This window comes from Poecilia mexicana, unplaced genomic scaffold (genome assembly GCF_051168715.1).
Source record: "Poecilia mexicana isolate PSO_F unplaced genomic scaffold, ASM5116871v1 scaffold_16, whole genome shotgun sequence".
Lineage (NCBI taxonomy): Eukaryota > Metazoa > Chordata > Actinopteri > Cyprinodontiformes > Poeciliidae > Poecilia > Poecilia mexicana.
Genome location: NW_028263385.1, coordinates 3,400,658 through 3,422,271, shown reverse-complemented (window position 1 = coordinate 3,422,271; position 21,614 = coordinate 3,400,658). Strand labels below are relative to the sequence as shown.

The window sequence follows — 21,614 nt, the reverse complement described above, 5'->3', positions numbered from 1 at the left end:
GGACTCTGCTGACGGAAGAAAGTTCTAGAAAACCAGAATAATTAGCAACATTAAAGGCTTCGCTCTGCATTAAACCGGGTCGCTCCAGAACCGACACCAAGGCAGCAAGAAGCTCCTGGCAGAGCGGACATGTGACCCAGAGGACAGAGGGGCGGGGCTTAGCAGGGGGGACTCCACTGATGGACTTGGTGAGACTCGTGTCCTCCAGTCCTACGCTGGGAGTTTAAAGGGACAGGTCCGAGTTTTACTGTAAGCTGTCCTCGGGGTCGGGGGTCGGGGTCACCGTAAAGACTTGTAAGCGAACTCGGTGAACTCCCAGGCCCTCTGTGGTTCTCCATATGAACCTCAGAGGTCAGAGGTGAAGGTGGAGCTGCAGGTGTCTCCATCTGTCTCTCATTTGGTCGTTTGGACTCGTCATCCAATAGAAACTCGTCGTTTTGGTTCGTTTGTTCTTCAGAGTGAAAACAAACTGAATCTGGGTCAGAACTTCCTCTTTGGACGCCGTTCAGCACATTAATATTTGGCTCCAACACATCACAGGTAGGCTGAAACATGGCCGACAGGAAGTGGCCACGCCCACCTTTATGTGTTCATAAAGAGATGGTGAGGACGTCCCACAGAGAGGCGTCCACCATGTCCAAACTGTCCTGCTTCACCTCTGCAGCAGCTCAGAGGTCAAGGGACAATCATGGAGCTTTTGGTTATGAGGTAGCTTGGCCTGAGCAGCAGGAGGTCAGAGGTCAAAGCCTGAGGTAGTGGTGTGGGGGGGCAGCTGAGGGGGTCTTCCTCCACCATGGTGAAGTCTACTGCCACCTGCTGGCCAGAACGTGGTAATCCCTTTGGTTCTGGGCCCAGAGGCCCGGCAGGTCCGCTACCTGCTCAGGGGGTTCTGAGGCCCGGTTCTGGTGGGACCGGCGGGAACTCGGCACAGTTGGTGATCAAACGGAAACAACACCAAACTAAAGAAAAAAGGTTTTGGTTCGAGCAGGAAGTGACTCTGATTCCACAGAGGACAGTCCGGGTTAGGGGTTAGGGGTCAGGGGTCAGGGTCAATGTGACCGGGGCGTCATGGTACCGGGTCAGAGGGGCTCAGCTTTGGCTCAATGTGGGAAAGGTAGTGAACAGACAGAGCGGCCGGTCTCTGCAGCTTCATCTAAAGGTGGAGGTGAGGCTGTTGGAAGGGGGTAGTGGGGGGGGCACCAGGTGGGGGGGGGCACCAGGTAGTGGGGGGGGCACCAGGTGGGGGGGGCACCAGGTAGGGGGGGGGCACCAGGAAGGGGGGGGGGGCACCAGGTAGTGGGGGGGGTTATCCAGTTCCAGATTCAGCAGATCGACTCGACTCGACCATAACGGTCACTGGAGAAGGGGTGGAGTCACAACTCTGCAGGTGGAACAAAAGGTGATGATTAGCTTGGTTCTGATGGTTCTGATCGGAACCATCAGCAGAACTGAACACATATTATAGCTGAAGCTAATGCTAAACCACCAAACACATACAAATTATTAGAAGACGCCAACGTTAAGCCACTAAGCACATTTGAAATCTTAAAATCTTAGCAGAAGCTAACGCTAACGTTAAGACGTCGGTCTCTTCTTCTTCTTCTCCTTCCTGGTCTGAGACTCGCTAACAGCAGAGTCCTCCGATTCTGCTGCATTTTATCACTTTAACGTTTCATGAACCAGACGACTAAAACGAGATGTGACATAAAGTTCATCCAAGTCATGAAAATGGGAAACATTTTATGGCAATAACTGGTTCAAGAGGCCCAAATAAATGGCAGCCATGTTGAAAAATGGTGGTCATCCTGAAATTCTATTGGCTGATGGGAAATATGAAGATCAGCGGATGTTTCTGCCAGAGCTGGGTTGTGATTGGCTGGTTGGATTCAGTTGAATGATGGTGACCAGGTCTGAAGCTAATCGTTCAGGTGTTCTCCTCACCTGGCTCAGCTCAACGCTCTGTGCTCTTTGACCTTTAGCCCCTCTCACTCCTTTCAGGGTGGCCGGAGTCTCCCAGCTCCCCTCCTTCCTGCAGATAAAACTGAAAAAAAACAACAACAAAAAACAGGAAGTTGCACGTCATGGTGACAGAGAGGAAGCAGACAGATGATGATGATGATGATGATGATGTACCTGCGTCTGTATGCCAGCAGGATGAAGAGCAGGCAGCAGAGGACGCAGGCCAGGCCACTGTGAACGCCGACCAGCAGCGTCGACATGGACGGGTCGGAGTGGTCGCAGTTACAGCTCTGACCAGCTGGGGGCGACAAAACTGTCAGGTTAACCTCTAAACTGGCCAAACTGGGCAAACTGGTTCCAGCCTTGGAGGCTCCGCCTACCTGCTGCTGAGGCTCCGCCCTCTGCCAGAGACACCAGGCGACGAGCTGACGGACTGTCTCCGTTCCCGTTGAACGCCACCAGCTGGATCTCATAAACCGCCGCCAGTTCTACACACACACAGACACAACAGGTTACCCTGAGCCCCCGGGCCAGGTGAGCAGGGGGCGGGGCCTCCACTTCTACACCTGGCTCAGTAGCGTTAGCTGCTCACCCAGGTTGGAAATGGTGTGAGTGTTGATGTGTCCTGGGAAGACTTCCTGCCCCTGGACGTCGGGGTTGGAGACCCCATGGAACTGCAGCCTGAAGCCCTCCACCTTCCCTGGCTTACTGGGCAGCTCCCAGTACACCTGCATGGCTGTCTGGTTCAGCACCTTGGTGAAGAAACTGGGAGTACTGGGAACTGTGGAACAGACAGAGGGCAGCGTTAAGCAACAAGAACGAGGGGGCGTGTCTCAGGTGTGTACCATGTGACGTACCTCCGCCCAGCGTGGTGGCGGTGACGGCGGCGGACGGCGGGCTGCCGCCCTCAGCAGAGTACGCCTTCAGGTAGACGTGGTAGCTGGTGGCGGCCTCCAGGTTCTGGACGTCGTGGCTGAAGGTGTTCTGGTCCACGGCCTCCTGCAGCTCGGCGCCGTCGGGTTCTGTGGATGCAGTGGAGTCAGAACCCGCTAGACAGAACCACCCGACCTGGTTCTGACCCGGCCCAGCTCTTACCTCCCAGTCTCCGGATGTGCAGCACGTATCCGATGACCCGCAAGGCGTCCCGCGGGTCGGGCCGGTCCCAGGTGAGCCGTAAACCAGCGGCGCTCAGGGCGGTGGCGCGCAGCCCGGACGGTGCCTCGGGCAGCGCAGGCCCCGGTGCCACTGCCAGTCGGGCGCTGGCCTGGTTGGTACCAGCGCCGCTCTCTGCTATGCACTGGTAGATCGCCTCATCCTCTGTGGAGATGCGAGTGATGGCCAGCGTCCTGCAGGGGGCAGAGCGGGTCAGAGGGATCTAGAGGGTCAGAAACCGGTTCTGACCCGGTTCCGGCCCAGTCCCAGGCCCCAGCAGCCTTACGTGTTGGCGTTGGTGAGCTTGACGTTGGCGCTGGGCGCCAGTAGCTTGCCGTTCTTCAGCCAGATGAGGTGCGGCTGGGGGACACCGGTGGCAGTGCAGCTGAAGACGGCGCTGCCCCCTGCTGGCCGGGAGACGGACTGCGGCCACTGAACGAACTCTGGAGGAGCTGCAAGATGACATGGGAGGGTTAGCGGAAAGCCTCCTGCAGGGGGCGCTGGCAGCAGGAAGAGCCACTCACTGAAACTTCAGGATTCATTCAAACTGTGAAATTCATGATGATAAAAAAACAAATGTTATTAAAAAAAATGAGAACATCGGAATAATTAAAAGCCTTTTGCATAGAGGGAAAATTGGGTGGAAGGAAAAAGTATGCTGGAAACAGGGTCCTTGCAGCTTTGAGAGGAATGTGATCCAAGAGTTTCTCCAGAGCTGCAGCATGTTAGGACAATAGCACAACAATAAAACTAGCTATGGCTACTGTATTTCCATAGCGATACAATAAACAAAGTGTCTGTGTCTTTCTGCTAAAGAAAGTTTTTTCTCTGTGGGACACTCGGGCCTGAGATGAAGATCCTGATGATGATGATGATGATGAAGAGCAGCAGCTGCAGTTGCCTCTTTGCTCCAGCAGGGGGCTGCTCTCTGGGATTTCCCACGCCATCGTCCCGTTAGTGAACCCATCTCTCTTTCTGAACTTGAACTTCTTTATGTCTGTGTTTAAACTCCACTTTGACCTTTGACCCTTGCACCCCCAGAGACAGACAGGTGCTGTCTCGCCTCTGGCCGCCTGTCGTCCTGGTAACCCTGAGACCCCACTCACATCTCCTGAAGCCCCGCCCATTTGGCTTTGAATACAAAAGATAGGGGAGGGGGCGGGGTCAGGGGTCAAAGGGCAGATAGTGTGTGTGTGGGGGGGATGGTTTCACTAGCAGAGAAATAAAGATGATCTATGAAGCGTGGAAACACACACACACACACACACACACACACACACAGAGCGATGAAAATGATTCAGATAAATCCTAATGACCCAAATTTTGAGAACTGGTCCAGTTTGGTCCTGGTTCTGGTTCTGGTCCAGACGCTGCGTTCTTCATCTTCCTCATTTCTTTGGACCGCCTCAGAGAACTGACCGGGTTCTGTGACAAACAGAACATGGTTCTGACCCAGATGGGTCGGCTGGTACTGACTCTGCAGATCAGAGGTTCTGCTGCTGCCCAACAGAACCAGAATAAATGGGTCCATCAGAAGTTCTGCTCAGTGACAGGGTGGATCGGACCGGGTGGGGTTCTGCCGGGACAGACGGCACCGCTGTGGGAACCAGATCCTCATTGTGCGCCGCGTCTCTTCTCATGCTAATCAACATGCTAATGGCCTGACCTCTGACCCCACAACCCCCCAACCTCAGGCTGAGCGAAGTTAACCGACCTTCATCTGGACCAGAACCAGAACCCTTTGGTAGCAAGCCTGCTGGTTCTGCTGGAGTCCAACAGTCCCACCTTGTGCAGATGAACCTGTCCTGTGTTGAAGCTGCCAGGGGTCATCCAGAGCGCTCGCTGTAGTCACGCTGCTACGCTCCTCTCTCTCTCAGAGAGGAACTGATTCCAATAAAGAACTGAAAACCATGAACTGATTCAGAATCTGTCTGATCCGATTGGTTCTGGATCAGCCCGGTTTGTCTGTGAGGCCAGAGGTCCAGAGTCGGTTCTTTACCTTGGACCACGAGGCGTCCCAGCGCAGTTCTTCTGGACCGGCTGCCAGGCCGGTTGGCAGAGCAGACGTAGACCCCGGAGTGCTGCAGAGACGCATCCGAGATCATCAGGTTCCCCGTCCCCAGGACCTGGACGCCCTCCACGCCGATGGACCGGCCGTCTGGTGGCAGAGGACAGGACAGGTGAGGCCAGGTGAGGACAGGTGCTACAGACAGACAGGTGATGGTGGCGTTACCAAGGCGACTCCAGGACACAATGGGGCGTGGGTTTCCTGTTGCGATGCATTCCAAGATGGCGGTCTGGTGGATGTTGATGGTGAGGTTCTGAGGTCCAGAGAGGATGACAGGCTCCTTGTAGGTTCTGGACCCTGCAACTGGACCCACAGAACCAGAACCCATCAGTGAAACGGCCCAGACCCGCTGACACCAGAACCACTGATCAGGTAGAGAGCTTCAGACGTTTGTTTTGTTCAAACCTCCGGGCCTCAGGTGGTTCCCTTACCGGTGACGGACAGCTGGGCCTCGCGGCTGTAGCGCGTGTTGGCGATGTTGGAGGCGATACAGCGGAACAGGCCGGCGTCGGAGTGCTGGACTGCGGTCACCTGCAGGACGCCGTTGGGGAGCAGAGTGTACCTGCAGACACAACCGGGGGAAACATGATGACGAGACTGTGGAAGCTTGCCAGGAGCTGCAGGTAAGGAGGGTCACCTGGGGTCAGCGGTGCTCAGAGGGAGGCGGTCCTTCTGCCAGGTGATGTTTGCCTCAGGAATCCCGTTCACCTGGCAGCTGAGTCTGGCCACACCCCCTTCGTCCACCGCCAGGGACTGTGGGTGGGACAGGAACTTTGGGAGTGCTGCGGCATGGAGACAGGTCAGGTCAGATGAGCTGCAGGTGGGGGATGATGTTACATGGTGCAGGTGTGACTCACAGGCCAGCTGCGCCCGCGCCTTGCGGCTGATAAGCAACCCGTAGCGGTTCTGCGCCGCGCAGTCGTATTCACCGGCGTCCGACTCATTGGTCTCTCGCCTCTTGGAAAAGTTCCTGAGGAGGAGCGTGCCATTGGCCAGCACCGTCGCCCTGTCGCCGGTTGCTATGGGAACGCCATTATGCCTCCATGTGATGCTGACGGGCCCCTCCCCCTCCACCTGGCAGTGCAGCATCAGGGGGCGGTCCCTGACGGCAATCACGTCCCTGGGCTCCATCAGGAAGGAGAGCTCCGAGGCTCCCAGCGCACCTGGAGAGCAGGTAGGAGAGGGGCGGGGCCTCAGCTGGAGCACACGGTGGCAATAAGGTCTGCCTGCAGGCAAAACTCAGGGCACAACTCAACTCACTGCAGGCTCTACTGAGGAATGAGAACCAGGGAGACTGATGAAGGTGATGATGAAGGTGATGATGATGACGTCAGCATTCCTTCCGGTCGCGCCTGCAGGCATAACTCTGGGTTAAAATCAAACTCCTTAAATCAGGATCGCCACACGAGGGAGTGGGCGGAGCTAATGCTGCTCACACCAAGCGCACCTGGAGCGTCAGCAGCGACGTCCAGGGCGCCACGGCTGAGTTTCGAGAGTTTTGAGGCTGAGTTGGAAAATCTGAACATTTGCCAACGGACGCGGAGCGGGAACTAATCAGAGACTCTGCTATGTGACGTAGTGGCGGCTGTAGTCTGCTGACGTAAACAGCACCGAGAGCGAGTAAGTGAAAGTCCGGAAACCTCTGAATCATCTGGAGAATTCAAACAAGCGACATTCTGTTGATTTCAGTAAATAAAAGCCAGACTCAGTGTTTCACAGGGAAGAGGCTCCAACGCGCGGCGTGCCTCTATCAGCTGTCACCTCCGTCAGGAGCTTCATATTTTGGTGCTAGTCTCTAAATTTCATCCGCCATAGTCCAGAGACCGGGGGCGGAAACAGCGGCTCGTCCGACCTGAAGCGTCAGACGCAGCGTTAGCCCTGACGTCATGTGACCAGTCCACCTGGCGTGATGTCACAGCTCCACCTTTGGGTTGAGGTCGATACTAAAGGTGACTGCGTTCTCATTGGCTGAGCCGCTTCTGATTGGTTCAGGACTCAGGGTCTCAAACTCCAGCCCTCCGCTGTCCTGCAGTTTTTAGATGAGCCACAGGAACAAAACACTGGAATGAAGCAGCTTCATCTCCTCCTCCTGGTGTAGATCGGCTCTCCAGAGCCTCAACAACCTAATTATTCTGTTCAGCTGCTGCAGAGAAGCATCTAAAAGCTGCAGGGCAGCAGCCTGGACTGGAGTTTTGTGTTCCCTTACGGTTCTTCAAACTGAACCGAACCAGAACTGATGTTCTGATGTTTAACCACCCAGAGTGGCTAGAGGAGGCGGAACCGGACCGAAGCTGGACCGGATCCGACTGGACGGAACCAGGTCGTGATCGGATCAGTCAGATCAACGATGCTCTGCTGGTTTCCACAGAAACATCTAAACTGGTCATAATAAGTAGCTGAGCTCACTGGACCAATAACCGATCAACTGTGATAAATGAATGAATGAATGAATGAACTGAAATTACTTTCATAAAGTTCTTCCAGACCATCGGAGGATCCAATTGGTCGGTTTGTGAAGCTGCACTTGAACTCAGCTCCAGTCTGCAACTCCCCCCCCTCCCCCAGCTGACTGACCTCTGACCCCCCAACATGAAAGAAAACAATCAGAACAACTAACCAGACCAGACACAATCCTCCTGCATCCCCACTGCAGCTGTCGGACCCGCCAGAACCTTCTGGTCGTTCCTCATCCAGGTTCTGGTTCTGGATCAGAACCAGAACCTGATAATAATAGATACAGAGATAAAAACACATCGCTGCAGAATAAAACACCTGAAAACATGGCAACATGGATCAACATGGCAACATGGATCAACATGGCAACATGGATCAACATGGCAACAAGGGTCAACATGGCAACAAGGGTAAACATGGCAACATGGATCAACATGGCAACATGGATCAACATGGCAACATGGATCAACATGGCAACATGGCAACATGGATCAACATGGCAACATGGATCAACATGGCAACAAGGGTCAACATGGCAACATGGATCAACATGGCAACATGGCAACATGGATCAACATGGCAACATGGATCAACATGGCAACATGGATCAACATGGCAACAAGGGTCAACATGGCAACATGGATCAACATGGCAACATGGATCAACATGGCAACATGGATCAACATGGCAACAAGGGTCAACATGGCAACATGGATCAACATGGCAACATGGATCAACATGGCAACATGGATCAACATGGCAACAAGAGTCAACATGGCAACATGGATCAACATGGCAACATGGATCAACATGGCAACATGGGTCAACATGGATCAACATGGCAACATGGATCAACATGGCAACATGGCAACATGGATCAACATGGCAACATGGCAACATGGCAACATGGATCAACATGGCAACATGGGTCAACATGGATCAACATGGCAACATGGATCAACATGGGTCAACATGGCAACATGGGTCAACATGGATCAACATGGCAACATGGATCAACATGGCAACATGGCAACATGGATCAACATGGCAACATGGATCAACATGGATCAACATGGCAACATGGATCAACATGGCAACATGGATCAACATGGATCAACATGGATCAACATGGCAACATGGATCAACATGGATCAACATGGCAACATGGATCAACATGGATCAACATGGCAACATGGATCAACATGGCAACATGGATCAACATGGCAACATGGCAACATGGATCAACATGGCAACATGGATCAACATGGATCAACATGGCAACATGGATCAACATGGCAACATGGATCAACATGGATCAACATGGCAACATGGATCAACATGGCAACATGGGGCAACATGGCAACATGGGGCAACATGGCAACATGACAACATGGATCAACATGGATCAACATGGCAACATGGATCAACATGGCAACATGGGGCAACATGGCAACATGACAACATGGATCAACATGGCAACATGGGTCAACATGGCAACATGGGGCAACATGGCATCATGGATCAACATGGCAACATGGCAACATGGATCAACATGGATCAACATGGCAACATGGATCAACATGGATCAACATGGCAACATGGATCAACATGGATCAACATGGATCAACATGGCAACATGGGGCAACATGGCAACATGGATCAACATGGCAATATGGGGCAACATGGCAACATGGGGCAACATGGCAACATGGCAACATGGATCAACATGGCAACATGGATCAACATGGCAACATGGATCAACATGGCAACATAGCAACATGGATCAACATGGCAACATGGGTCAAGATGGCAACATGGGGCAACATGGCAACATGGATCAACATGGATCAACATGGCAACATGGATCAACATGGCAACATGGACCAACATGGCAACATGGACCAACATGGCAACATGGATCAACATGGCAACATGGATCAACATGGATCAACATGGCAACATGGCAACATGGATCAACATGACAACATGGGTCAACATGGCAACATGGGGCAACATGGATCAACATGGATCAACATGGCAACATGGCAACATGGATCAACATGGATCAACATGGCAACATGGATCAACATGGCAACATGGCAACATGGATCAACATGGATCAACATGGCAACATGGATCAACATGGCAACATGGATCAACATGGCAACATGGACCAACATGGCAACATGGATCAACATGGCAACATGGCAACATGGATCAACATGGCAACATGGATCAACATGGATCAACATGAATCAACATGGCAACATGGCAACATAGATCAACATGGCAACATGGATCAACATGGATCAACATGGCAACATGGACCAACATGGCAACATGGATCAACATGGCAACATGGATCAACATGGCAACATGGACCAACATGGCAACATGGATCAACATGGCAACATGGCAACATGGATCAACATGGCAACATGGATCAACATGGATCAACATGAATCAACATGGCAACATGGCAACATAGATCAACATGGCAACATGGACCAACATGGATCAACATGGATCAACATGGATCAACATGTTTTCCTGTGTGGAATCGAACCAGCATCCCAGACCCGGCTGTTGTTTGCGCCGTGTTGTTGCCATAGCGATGGAGCTGATATTTCCTGATGCTTTTCTGGAGAATCAGGCAATGAAGAAATTATTTAAGTTTTTACCCAAAACCTTTGAAGCTGCTTTAGAAACTATTTTAATTTTAAAATTCTGTAATTCATGTTAATTTTATAATTTTTTCTAAGTTATGATGAATAATCATGGTATCAAAGCATAACTGGGAAATTTCTAAAGGTTAAATAATTTTTAGTAAATCTAAAATAAATGTAGGTGAATGTTTCCATGAGCTGTAAATAAATGAGAATTTTCCCGTCTGTCGTTTTTCCGTCTCCATCGGACGTTGCCGCCGGTGTTGGCAGCTCCTGCTTCGTTTACGAAGACACGCTGACCCCGATGGCGGCAGGCCGAGCGCCGATGGCGCTTCGTTAAACGGGGCTCTGATGGAGCCGAAGGTCCAGCATCATCATCATCATCACCCCTCCTTCCTGAGGGGGAGGGGCTCATCATGGGGGGGTCTGACTGCACATCCCCCCCATCCCTCAGCAGCAGACAGGCCCAGAGGTCAGGAGGTCATGGGACCGCCCCCCCAGGCCCCGCCCACCCGACTGAACGTGAACTTCACGGTTCCAACAATTACCCCCCCTGGGGTAAATCCTTCAGCACCCTGAGAACCAGACAGTCCCCCCCTCGTCCCCCTGGACAGATGTCCTTCAGTCTGCTGCTGAACGGGTCACTTCCTGTTCAGGTGAGTCACCTGGGTTAAACTGGGTTAATTTAGACTGAACCAGTTCCTCCCAGTTTGACCAGCAGCAGATCAAACTGGGAGCCTGAAAGTAAAAACTGGAGTGAAGACAAAAGAAAATGAAGAGAAAAAGGAGCAAATGATGGAGGGAAGATGAAGAGAGAGAAGGACAACGGTGATGATGATGGTTCTGGTTCTGATCCGATCAGATTTAAGCATCAGCCTTTCAGCAGCTTTTAAACTGATTTTCATTAAACCACACTGCTGTGTTTTTATTGGTCAGATGAAAAATGTGATGCTCTGATTGGCTGAAGCAGAAAAGCTTCAGAACAAACTGGAAGAAACGTAAACCTGGAAACTTCTGGATTACTGATGAAGAGGAGGAGAAACCAGGGAATGATGAAGAGGAGGGAATGTAAACCAGAAGATGAATCAGAACCTCAGAGTTCTGTTGGCGTCGGGTCGGTGAACAGAACTTTTGGTTCTGAAACAGAGTCTGACCTGAGCAGCAGAGTCCCAGCAGCATCATCATCTTCATCATCGGGCTGAACAGCATCGTCTTCAGGCTTGTGGCTCTGACCCGGTTCTCCTCTGGCTCTGACCCGGTTCTCCTCTGGCTCTGACCCGGTTCTCCTCTGGCTCTGACCCGGTTCTCCTCTGGCTCTGACCCGGTTCTGCTGCAGAGCCTCCTTGCTCCTGCTTCGTCTGAAGTCGGGCTCCAACTGAACCAAAACCCGGAGATGCCTGGCTGATGTGGGAGGGGCGGGGCTTGAGGGGGAGGAGGGGTCAAAGGTCAGACAGAAGAGAGGAGGGGGAGGATGAGGAGTTTTTATTTTATGGCAGCAGAACAACGGAACCAGAACCACGCTGAGGTTCTGCCTAGAACCGGTTCTGACCCGTTTCACCGGTTCTGATCAGCAGAACCATTCAACTGGTCCAATCTCTGCTTCTGTCAGATTCTTTAGATTCTAGAAAAGTTCTGGTTCAAACTGGAAATGAAGCTGGTCAGAACCAGTCCATCAGAACCAATCCTTCAACTTCCTCTCAGTCCAGAAGTTCTGGTTCAGCCCGGTTCTGCTGATCCGAACAGGGGGAACCTCGACTTATTTAATGTTGGATCCATTTAGGTGCTGGTTCTGTTCTGGTTCTGAGAAAGCAGTGAAGCTTCCCAGCTGAGGCCCAGTTGAACCAGAACCATTTTGGGTTTGAACTGGTTCTGCAGCATCAGAATCACCTGAAGCTTCTATGTGGAGATCTATCAGAACCATCGGACCAAACGAACCGGGCCAATAAAGCTGGTTCTGGTTCTGAAACACAAAGGAATTGTAGAAGTTTCATTGCTGACAGGAACTTAAAGCTTATTGATGAGTTTGAAGAACAACCGGAAATGATTTGTGTTCAGGAAACTCGATTAGATTATTAGATTTTGTGATTAAAGGATTTGATGGTGTAAGAAAAGGGGAGCATTTATTAAACAAGGGATCCAATATCAGAACTGGAATATGTGGGAATATGGGAACAAGAAGGTAAATTCAAAATAATAAATGTTTATAATCCATGTTATCCACTGATGTAATGGAGGAGTTAACTGAATATTTGGAAGGGAAAGTAATTTGGTGTGGAGATTTTAATGCAAATAGTACAGTGGGGTAAATGTAATGATAAAAACGGACCAGTTATAGAAGAATTAATGGAAATGAAAAATCTGGTATGTATTAATGATGGAAGGGAACAAATCAATATAAGAACAGATGGAATCAGTTATTGATTTAACAATCGTTTCAAATGTTTTAGCTGGTATTAGTGATTGGTTCATTGATAAATAATCTACAATAGTGATCATTATCCCATAACAATAAGATAGGACTGAATCTAAATATTAAGAATATAAAGATTGGGAAAAGTTTAATTTTAATAAGGGGATGTATATAAATGAGGTAAATTTAATAATTTGTAAGATAATAATGGAAGCTGCAGATAATTATATAAAGGAATCAGGAAGTAAGATTGATAAGAAAATGGTGCCCTGGTGGACAAATGAGTGCAAAGAAGCAATAAAGTTAAGAAATAAAGCATTTAAGGTCATAAAACATAATCCAATTTATAAGAATTTAATTGATTATAAAAGAAAACAAGCAATAGTAAGGAGAACTATAAAAAATGCAAAAAGAGAATATTGGAGAAATTTTTGTAGTACAATAGGGAAAGAAACAAAAATTTAGAAAATATGGAAAAGAATGAATGGTATAAACAGAGTTTGAATATCCTATACTAAAAATAGATGATACAAATATAACAAGAGATGAAGACAAAGTTGAAATATTGGCAAGAACATTTAGCAAAATTCATAGTTCAAATAATATTAGTGAAAAGGAAGAAAACATACAAAAATTATATATAAAGATTTTTTACAGAACGATGAAGAAACAAATAATTTGTTGAATGTTGAGTTTACAAAAACAGAACAGAATTATGCACTTAAGGAAAAAAACACGGCACCAGGTGAAGATCAGATCTGGTATAGAATGATAAGGCAACTCGGTGAAAAATCTAAAGATATATTATTACAATTATATAATAAAATTTGGGAGGAGGGAAAATTACCGTTGAACTGGAAGGAATCAATTATACCAATAGCTAAACCCAGAAAACTACAGACCAATAACATCAAATCTATGTAAAATAATGGAAAAAATGATTAATAATAGACTAGTATATTATTTAAATAGTAAAGGATACATGTCAAAATATCAAAGTGGTTTTTGAAAAGGGAGGAGAACAAATGATCCAACGTTTTGTTTAGAGCATGAAATTAGAAGAGCTCAAGAAATGAAGTGGCAGTTTTTTAATATAGAAAAGGCAGAAAACATGATGTGGGTGGATGGATTATTAATTAAATTATACAAGTTGGGTATTAAAGGGAGAATATTTCAATGGATTAAAGACTTTTTAGCAAACAGGAATTGGTGAAGTTATCTCAGGAAAATATACAGTAGAAAATGGAAGGGAGTATTATAAGTTCATTACTGTTTAATGATGATAAATGACGTATTTAAAGATATTGGAATAGATATGGGTTGTTCACTTTTTGCAGATGATGGAGCTGTTTGGAAAAGATGGAAAAATGTTTATTTTATTATTAAAAAATTACGAGGTTATTATTGAAATAGAGAAATGGGGATTTAAGTTCTCAGTTGATAAAATAAAAGTAATGATATTTACTCAGAAAAAATAAACAAGGGAATAAAACTAAAATCATATAACCAAGAATTAGAGCAGGTAAAGTAAAATGTTCAGGGCTGGTTTGATGAAAAGTTCAAATGGAATAAACATTTTCAAGAAGTTGTTGATAAATGTAAGAAAATGTTGAATATTTTGAGATGCTTGGCTGGCAGTGACTGGGGAGCAGAGAGACAATAAAACAGATTTACACAGGAATGAGATCAACTAGACTTTGGTTTTTGGTTCAGCAGCTAAAACACATCTGGTTAAATGGGACTTTATCCAACATCAGGCTCTGAGATTATGAACTGGAGCATTTAAAACCTCACCAACAGCAGCAATAGAAACGGGAGAAAAGCCGTTAGTTACCAAGAACAAAACTAGAAATCAGTTATTGGTTAAATTAGCAAGGAAATAACTTTGATCCTCCAACCCTGGAAATTTTAAATCCATGTTGGGAAAAAGAAAAGAAAGAAACGAGGAGCTTTGAATGGAAATGAAATAAAAGAATTTAAAATGAATAGTTTAGAAATGAGTCAAACACCAACTTCACCTGGACCATCCTGGATTCTACCAGAAGCAACAGTAGAAATGTCAGCAATGGAAAAGAAACCAGATAAATCACAAAGTTATTCAGTGCAGTTATATTTAAACAATTATTATCAATATGTTCAAATCTACACAGATGCATCAAAAATAACTGGGAAAATAGGAATAGAGTTTATAGAACCAGAATTGAATATAAAAATAGGAAAATGAATTACAGATGATTATCAGTATACAGGAGAAATGTTGGCTATATTATTAGCTTTACAATGATAGAAGATATAAAACCATTAAAAACAATAATATGTTCAGATTCAAGCTCTGCATTATTAAGTTTAAAATATAATCATTCAGATAGAAGGGTGGAGATTTTATTATAAATATTTAATTATTCAGAATACAAAACAGGGTTTGATAGTTCTATTTGTGTTCCAGCACAAATTGGAGATGAGATGGCAGAGATTCAGAATCCTGTTAACTTTACAGTTAAAACAAGTAAATCTGAAGGAAAGAGAAACTGATGAAAGTTTGGCTAAAAAGGTGGGATGAAGAAAAAACAGGAAGATGGTTTTATAAAATTCAGATTGTAGGAGAAAGAAGAAATGGAAAGGAAGAAAGAGTGATAACAAGGTTAAGATTTGGACATTCAGGACTTAATTATACACTTTTTAAAATTCAAAAGCACAAAACTGACAAATGTGATTACTGTGATAAATATGAAACTGTAGAGCATGTTATATTAGAATGTCATAAATATGAAAAAGAGAAGATAAATGAGGAGAGAGTTTGAAAGTATGAAGGAAAATGTTAATTTATTAGATATTTTGAGGAAGAATTTGGGGAGTAAACATGCAAATAATTATTCGATTTCTAAAGAAAACTGAATTATTTCATAGAATTTGATTATAGTAGGTGTGTTTGTGAATGAGAGCATAATATAGAAGGATAGTATACAAAGTTGTGCGTAAGCACGTATGTGTTTTTACATGTGTATGTGTGAGTGTATGTTTAGGTAGAATTTATGGTAGAATACTGTAGATATGGATAAATATTTAGACCAGAGGTTCCCAAACTGTGGGGCGCGCCCCCTGGGAGGGGGCGCTGTGCCATTGCAGAGGGGGCGCGTGAAGCCGTCTGGATGAAAAAAAAAAAACATAAACGCTGTATGCGTTGGGTTTTTTACCTTAGAACAGCCATCTCTCTGTTGTTCCTCTGTCACTTTTATCAGCAGTTAAAACTGTTTAATCCGTTGTTAACATGTCGTAACCTGTTTTTCCGAGCCGCCTTTAAACACAACATGAGCGCTATGACGCTCGCACTGGGTTTACACCTGTGCGGGGCTGAGTATAACAGGGAGTCTCCCAGGATCCCCCCCTGCCCCCTCGCTCACACACATCGTTCAACCAGACAGCTATTTATAAGTAATAGGGGGGCCCAGAAATAATTTGGAAACCACTGATTTAGACCATCACGAACCACCCTCCATACCAGTAAGTGGCGGTAATGCTACTAACAGTTTGTTGCCAACCGCCAGTAAAACCGACAAGAAGAAGAAGAAGAAGAAGAAGAAGAAGAAGAAGAAGAAGAAGAAGAAGAAGAAGAAGAAGAAGAAGGTGGGGGGGGAACACAAAAGAAGTGTAGAGCCCCCGCGGGCCGCTAGGTGGCGGCAAAGAGCCGCTCAGGCTGCAGCAGCAGAAGAAGAAGCATGGCGGGATGTAAACAGGAAGTGGACTTCTGACTGAAACAGGACGGGTTCTGTTCTGAAAGGTTCTGGACAAGCTGATGGAGTTTCGACTGCAGGAAGGGGACCGTTAGAACCGGAACCAGAACCCGCTTAAAGGTCAGAAAAGACCGGACCGAACCGAACCATCAGAGTTTAGACTGAGGTTCTGCTCGAATTCTGACATCAGAACTTCTTTTGTAGTTTTATTTAAAAGGTTCGGAGATTCTGATCCGGAGATCCAGTTCATGATCGGCTCCGGAGCTCTCCAGTTTGGATCAGGGTCCGGTTCGGCTAGAGTTCTTCCGGTCCAAATATATCAGAACCGGCATCCGTCTGTTTGGATCTTCCTGCAGAACCGCTTTCAGAACCAGTATAGAACCGGTGTTCTGACTATGAGTGCTACCTCGTCAGATTTTCCTACCGGAAATATAACTAAGTCTATCTGTCCGTGCTGCGCGTCCAAAACTGCTACCGTCATGTTTACAAACAGAAACTACAGCAGGTTGTTCATGTTAAATACATTGAATAACATTATTTGAGTGACGGGACTGAAGTGGAAGCTTAAGAGTTATGGTTAGCTTAGCATTGGAACAATTTATATACATGACGAAACCACAAGATCACTTCCTTCATCTGAATATCCTACCCGTTTAAAATGAAAAGCTATAGATGTATGCACTAGTCCTTTTACTAGAATATTCTACCTGTTAAAAATACTTTAACAGGTAGGATACAGAGGCGTAAGAATAAAACAGTATCAGACAGGGGAAACTGTTTTTATTGGAATTAAATTAAACACAGACAAATACAAATCACCGCAACTCTTAATACGTTCGACTGCATTGTTAACTGATCAAACAGTAAACAGCTGAAAAAAAGTGACAGATATGGGAAGTACGGAAGCCCCTACTGTATCAAACCGATATAGGAATAACAGAGAGTTGGTCACTTTACGGTAAATGCCCCCCAATCCTCGCCCATGCCGCCGGGCATGAGAAACTTTATTAAAACTTGGACACGCTGTGGGGGCGTGGCTTCCGCCAGGTGTGGGGGTTGGGGGCGTGGCCTCTGACTTTATTAATTTATGTTTCCACTCAAAATGAAAACGATCGAAGCAATAAAGCAAAAACTCTCAATAAAAATGTCTGAAGAGTTTTAAAAGTGAACAATAAATAAATAGTAAGTTTAATATTTAATCATCTGGGAGCAGCAACACTAAAAACTGGAAGAAGCTGGTCCAGAACCAGAAGCGTCAGGTTCTGGTTCTGGACAAATAAGATGGTCCAAAAATGAGTTTTATCATTTCATTTCATTTTATTATTGGGCCAGAACCATGTCGGGTCAGGTACTCTGTCTTTCTGTGTTTTCAGGATCCAGATTCTCCCGGTCAACCAGGTTCTGGTTCTGATCCGGCAGTCTGGGTGGTGATGGCGGGTCGCGGACGTGGCCGCAGAACTCTGGGTTTGGACCCGGTCGTAACCAGCAGAGGCGACTCCCTGCCTCCGGCCGTGCAGCAGCCCACACCTGTGTTCCCGGTAAGCTCCGCCCCTTTCCTCTCACCTTGCTCCTGTCCTCAAGTGGTTCTGGTTCTGTTGGACGTGTCCAACTCCAAACGAACCAGAATGAGGGCAGCAGTGCACTGTGGGAACTGTAGTTGATGCTGTGCGGTTTCCCAGGTGATGGAGCAGAAGCCCCTCCCCCTGACAGGTGGGGAGGAGTCAGAGTACCTGACTGCGCTGAAGCAGGACTTCAGGGCGGCCATGAGGAGTCAGCCATGTTTTATCCAGCCGGCTGCCGCCCACAGAGGTCAGAACACACCAATCAGAAATCAGCAGCTGACTCACTAAGCTGTGCTCTTATTCTGACAGTCTCTCTCTACTTCCTGTCAGATGTGGAGCGATACTCAGATAAATATCACCTGACCGACAAGATGGACGGCCTCACTGACTGGATCATAGGTGAGTTTACTTCAGTACAGAACAGTTCGGTTCGGTTCAGTTTAGTTTGGTTTAAATCAGTTTGGTTTCATTCGGTTCTCGTCCGATGAACCTGAATCGGTTCAGATTTAGTTCAGAACCTCAAAGCAAACAGAACCCATTTTCTAGACATTCCAGTCTGGACCCTGGTGTGTCCAACAGCTCCCCCTGCAGGACTGACTGGTTCCTATGAATCAGGTTGGGTGAAGGAGCCAAAACCTGGTGGAACCAACTGTGGTCCTGCTGAGGTTCTGCTGCTTTTGTTTCAGACTGGAAGAGATTCCCCAAAGAGCTCCGGGTCCAAATCAGGAAACCCAGAGGCGGTCAGTACTCTGATTCCATCTGACAGTAATCTGATTACCTGAGCCAGTGGCAGCTGCTGCAGTTTGCTGTGTGTCCTCAGGGGCAGCGCTCAGCCACCTAGCTGCTGCGCCGTTGGGACAGAAGAAGAAGAAGAAGGTTGGCGAGAAAGAGGAGGTCCTGCTCAAACTGGAGGTGAGTGTCTGGACTGAGAACTGGTGGGGTGGGCTGCACACCATGTGACCTTTTACCTTTGACCTCCAGACGCTGGAGAAGAAGGAGCAGCAGGAGAGTTCTGAGGAGGAGGGCGAGGAGCAGAAGGAGGAAGAGGCCGAGGCTGAGGAAGAGTATGATGAAGAGGAGTTTGAGGAGGTGAGGGAGGTCATGTGACCAGAACTACTTCCTGCCAGAGCGCTAGCATGCTACCTACAGCTGCATGCCAGCCATGTTGAGAGTGGCAGGAACCAGATCCAGTCTGGCTGCAAATGCTCTCCTGATTGGACGACCAACAGCCAATCAGAAGCCTTCATTCACCTGCGACATCAACCAATTAAATTTAAATTTATTTTTGAAAAATAATGTTTAGTTGAAAAATGTTTAGAGTAGAATAAACTTTTCACATGTTTATAATTATTTTATGATTGCATTATTGACGTTTTGTGATGAACTAATGTGTGTGTGTGTGTGTGTGTGTGTGTGTGTGTGTGTGTGTGTCAGGAGACAGACTACATCATGTCGTACTTCGATAATGGCGAGGACTTCGGAGGAGATAGTGATGACAACATGGACGAGGCCGTCTACTAGAACTGGTTCTGGTTCCGACCCGACTGATCCGTTTTATCAGTGTTCTTAAAGTTTTTGTACAGAAACAGTTTTTCTTGTTTTTTGCTGTTGAAAATAAACCAGTGTGATTTTTGTAATGTTTCTGACCCAATTGGATCTGTCAGGTTCTGACTCAATAGAACCAACCATAACGCCCCCTTCCGGCTCAACATGACTGCTGAAACCCACCAGAACCAAGGCAGGTCAGAACCTGAGACAGGAGTTCCTCCAGAAACGTCCGGAACCAAGACTTTGTTTGGGTCTGGCATCAGTTTGGTTCTGGCTAGACTGGATTGGTACCAGTACAGGATCTCCAGCTGGTTCTGACTGTTTCCTGAAGTTCTGGACGTTTCTCGGCCCGTTTGGTTCTGGTTCTGAAGGCTGAAACCGTCCTGCTGCTTTCAGACAGAACCAGAACCTGGACCTGTTCCGGTCCCTCTGCTGCTGTGTGCGACCTTTGCCCTGGTTCTGGTCTGCAGGAAACCCGAGCCGCTGACTCAGAGGCCCAAACCGTCGGCCAATCAGATGCCGACTGGGGCGGTTCTGGTTCTGGGTGCCGGGTCAGCAGAAAGGGGAGAGGGTGAATGTGCAGCACATGTCGGTTCTGAAGAACCCGGTCAACTCGGTTTAGCTCAGCGGCTTCTGCCCCACTTCCAGTTCACCTAGAACTCAGTGGTTCTGGTTCTGTCTTTGTTTTTGTTGGGTTGCGGGTTCTGATGGAAACAGATGTAAACAGGAGGTCCAGGTCCAGCTGAACCGGGTCAGAACAGTTTAATTGCAGGTTGATCGCCCTGGACCCGACCTGCTGTAGAACCAGAACCGACCCTCTGACGGTCCTGTCGTCCTTTTGTGGTTCTGAGAAGCTGAACCTGAGACCGGGACAGCTGGGACGTCTCTGCTAAAAATGTCCTGCTGTCCTCATGTCCAAACCGTCTGCTGAGACGCTCAGCTCTTACTGTGAAGGAGACAGGAAGTGTTTTATTGTGAAGGCCTGAGGTTCCTGTTTTGGCTCGGATGGATCAGAACAGAATCTGAGTTCTGGAACATTCTCTGGTAGAAAACTGATCAAGTTCAATGAATGAGTGAACCAATGAATGAGTGAACCAATGAATGAGTGAACCAATGAATGAGTGAACCAATGAATGAGTGAACTATCTGTTGCTACAATCCTGGCACTGGGTGTAACACAAAGACAGTGAACAGTTGATGTCAGCAGCAAAAGATAATTTATTTTTCAATTTAGGTAAAATTTCAGTCACAAGAGAAGAAAAGCACCAGGAAGCTTGAAGCTTCAGGGCCTCCAAGGCCAAAAGCAAATCACTGGACTCTTCACTGCTCCAACACCGGATCAGGTGAGGGGCTCGCTGCCAGGCCCGTCAGCCGGTCCGGGTCTGTTGGGACGCATCTAAAAGTCACAGGACCGACCCGTTGCCTCCTCCTGTCTGTCCCGATTCTTCCTCTGTCATCTGGTCTTCTTTCTCTCCATCCTCACAGCTGAATGACATGAATTTTGCATTAAGACCTAAAAACACATTTAAAAACACATAAAAAATGAATCTTTAATTTAAATGATGTCCTTGTTGGATAACCGTTACTGACTGGATCTGATCTGACTTATCAGATGCATCACAAACCACTGAAGTGATGCTGAGTGAAGACATTAGAGCCCAAGTGTCCCAGCCCAGAACAGGGGTCAGCAACCTTTTTGAGACTAAGGGCTTTAGTGACACTGAGGACTAATAAACTTGTACAACTCATCTTTAATCTTTAAAATATCAATAATAATAATAAATGTACAAATATGTGAATAAATTGCTGCCTAAAAGAATGAAACAAAAAACTGGGCATTAATCATCATTTAAAATACAAGTGAGCAAAACATACAGCATATTAAATATTTTTTTTAACTTCACTGAAATTGTTCAGCCTGGCATGTGGGTCTTCCTACTCAAGGGACATTTCAGACAGAACCGGGTCGATAGCAGCTCACCGCGGCTGCGTAGTGTCCGTCCCCAGGCAACCAGAACAGCGTCGCTCCGCAGCGTTCTGGGGTCCTTTAGCTCCCGCCACGAC

At 47.2% G+C, this 21,614-nt stretch overlaps 2 protein-coding genes across 2 annotated transcripts; one reads left to right on the top strand and one right to left on the bottom strand.

Moving 5' to 3' along the window:
* Positions 1 to 1,284: 1,284 nt before the first annotated feature.
* Positions 1,285 to 11,691, bottom strand: LOC106910248 (immunoglobulin superfamily DCC subclass member 3). The gene is made up of 14 exons (XM_088014121.1): positions 11,454 to 11,691; positions 6,037 to 6,342; positions 5,817 to 5,961; positions 5,611 to 5,741; positions 5,345 to 5,482; positions 5,111 to 5,269; positions 3,398 to 3,563; positions 3,055 to 3,305; positions 2,817 to 2,981; positions 2,552 to 2,740; positions 2,340 to 2,447; positions 2,134 to 2,257; positions 1,942 to 2,041; positions 1,285 to 1,381 (listed from the first exon to the last, which is right to left on the bottom strand). Exons 1-14 carry the CDS (start codon positions 11,506 to 11,508, stop codon positions 1,307 to 1,309), a joined length of 2,112 nt encoding a protein of 703 aa, XP_087870247.1. The 5' UTR covers positions 11,509 to 11,691; the 3' UTR covers positions 1,285 to 1,306.
* Positions 11,692 to 16,404: 4,713 nt separating this feature from the next.
* polr3glb (RNA polymerase III subunit GL b) lies at positions 16,405 to 19,639 on the top strand. Its single transcript, XM_014976835.2, has 8 exons — positions 16,405 to 16,560; positions 17,814 to 17,978; positions 18,120 to 18,249; positions 18,333 to 18,401; positions 18,689 to 18,742; positions 18,823 to 18,914; positions 18,984 to 19,091; positions 19,437 to 19,639. The coding sequence occupies exons 2-8, from the start codon at positions 17,871 to 17,873 to the stop codon at positions 19,521 to 19,523; spliced, it is 648 nt and encodes a 215-aa protein (XP_014832321.1). The 5' UTR covers positions 16,405 to 16,560; positions 17,814 to 17,870; the 3' UTR covers positions 19,524 to 19,639.
* The last annotated feature ends 1,975 nt before the right edge of the window (positions 19,640 to 21,614 follow it).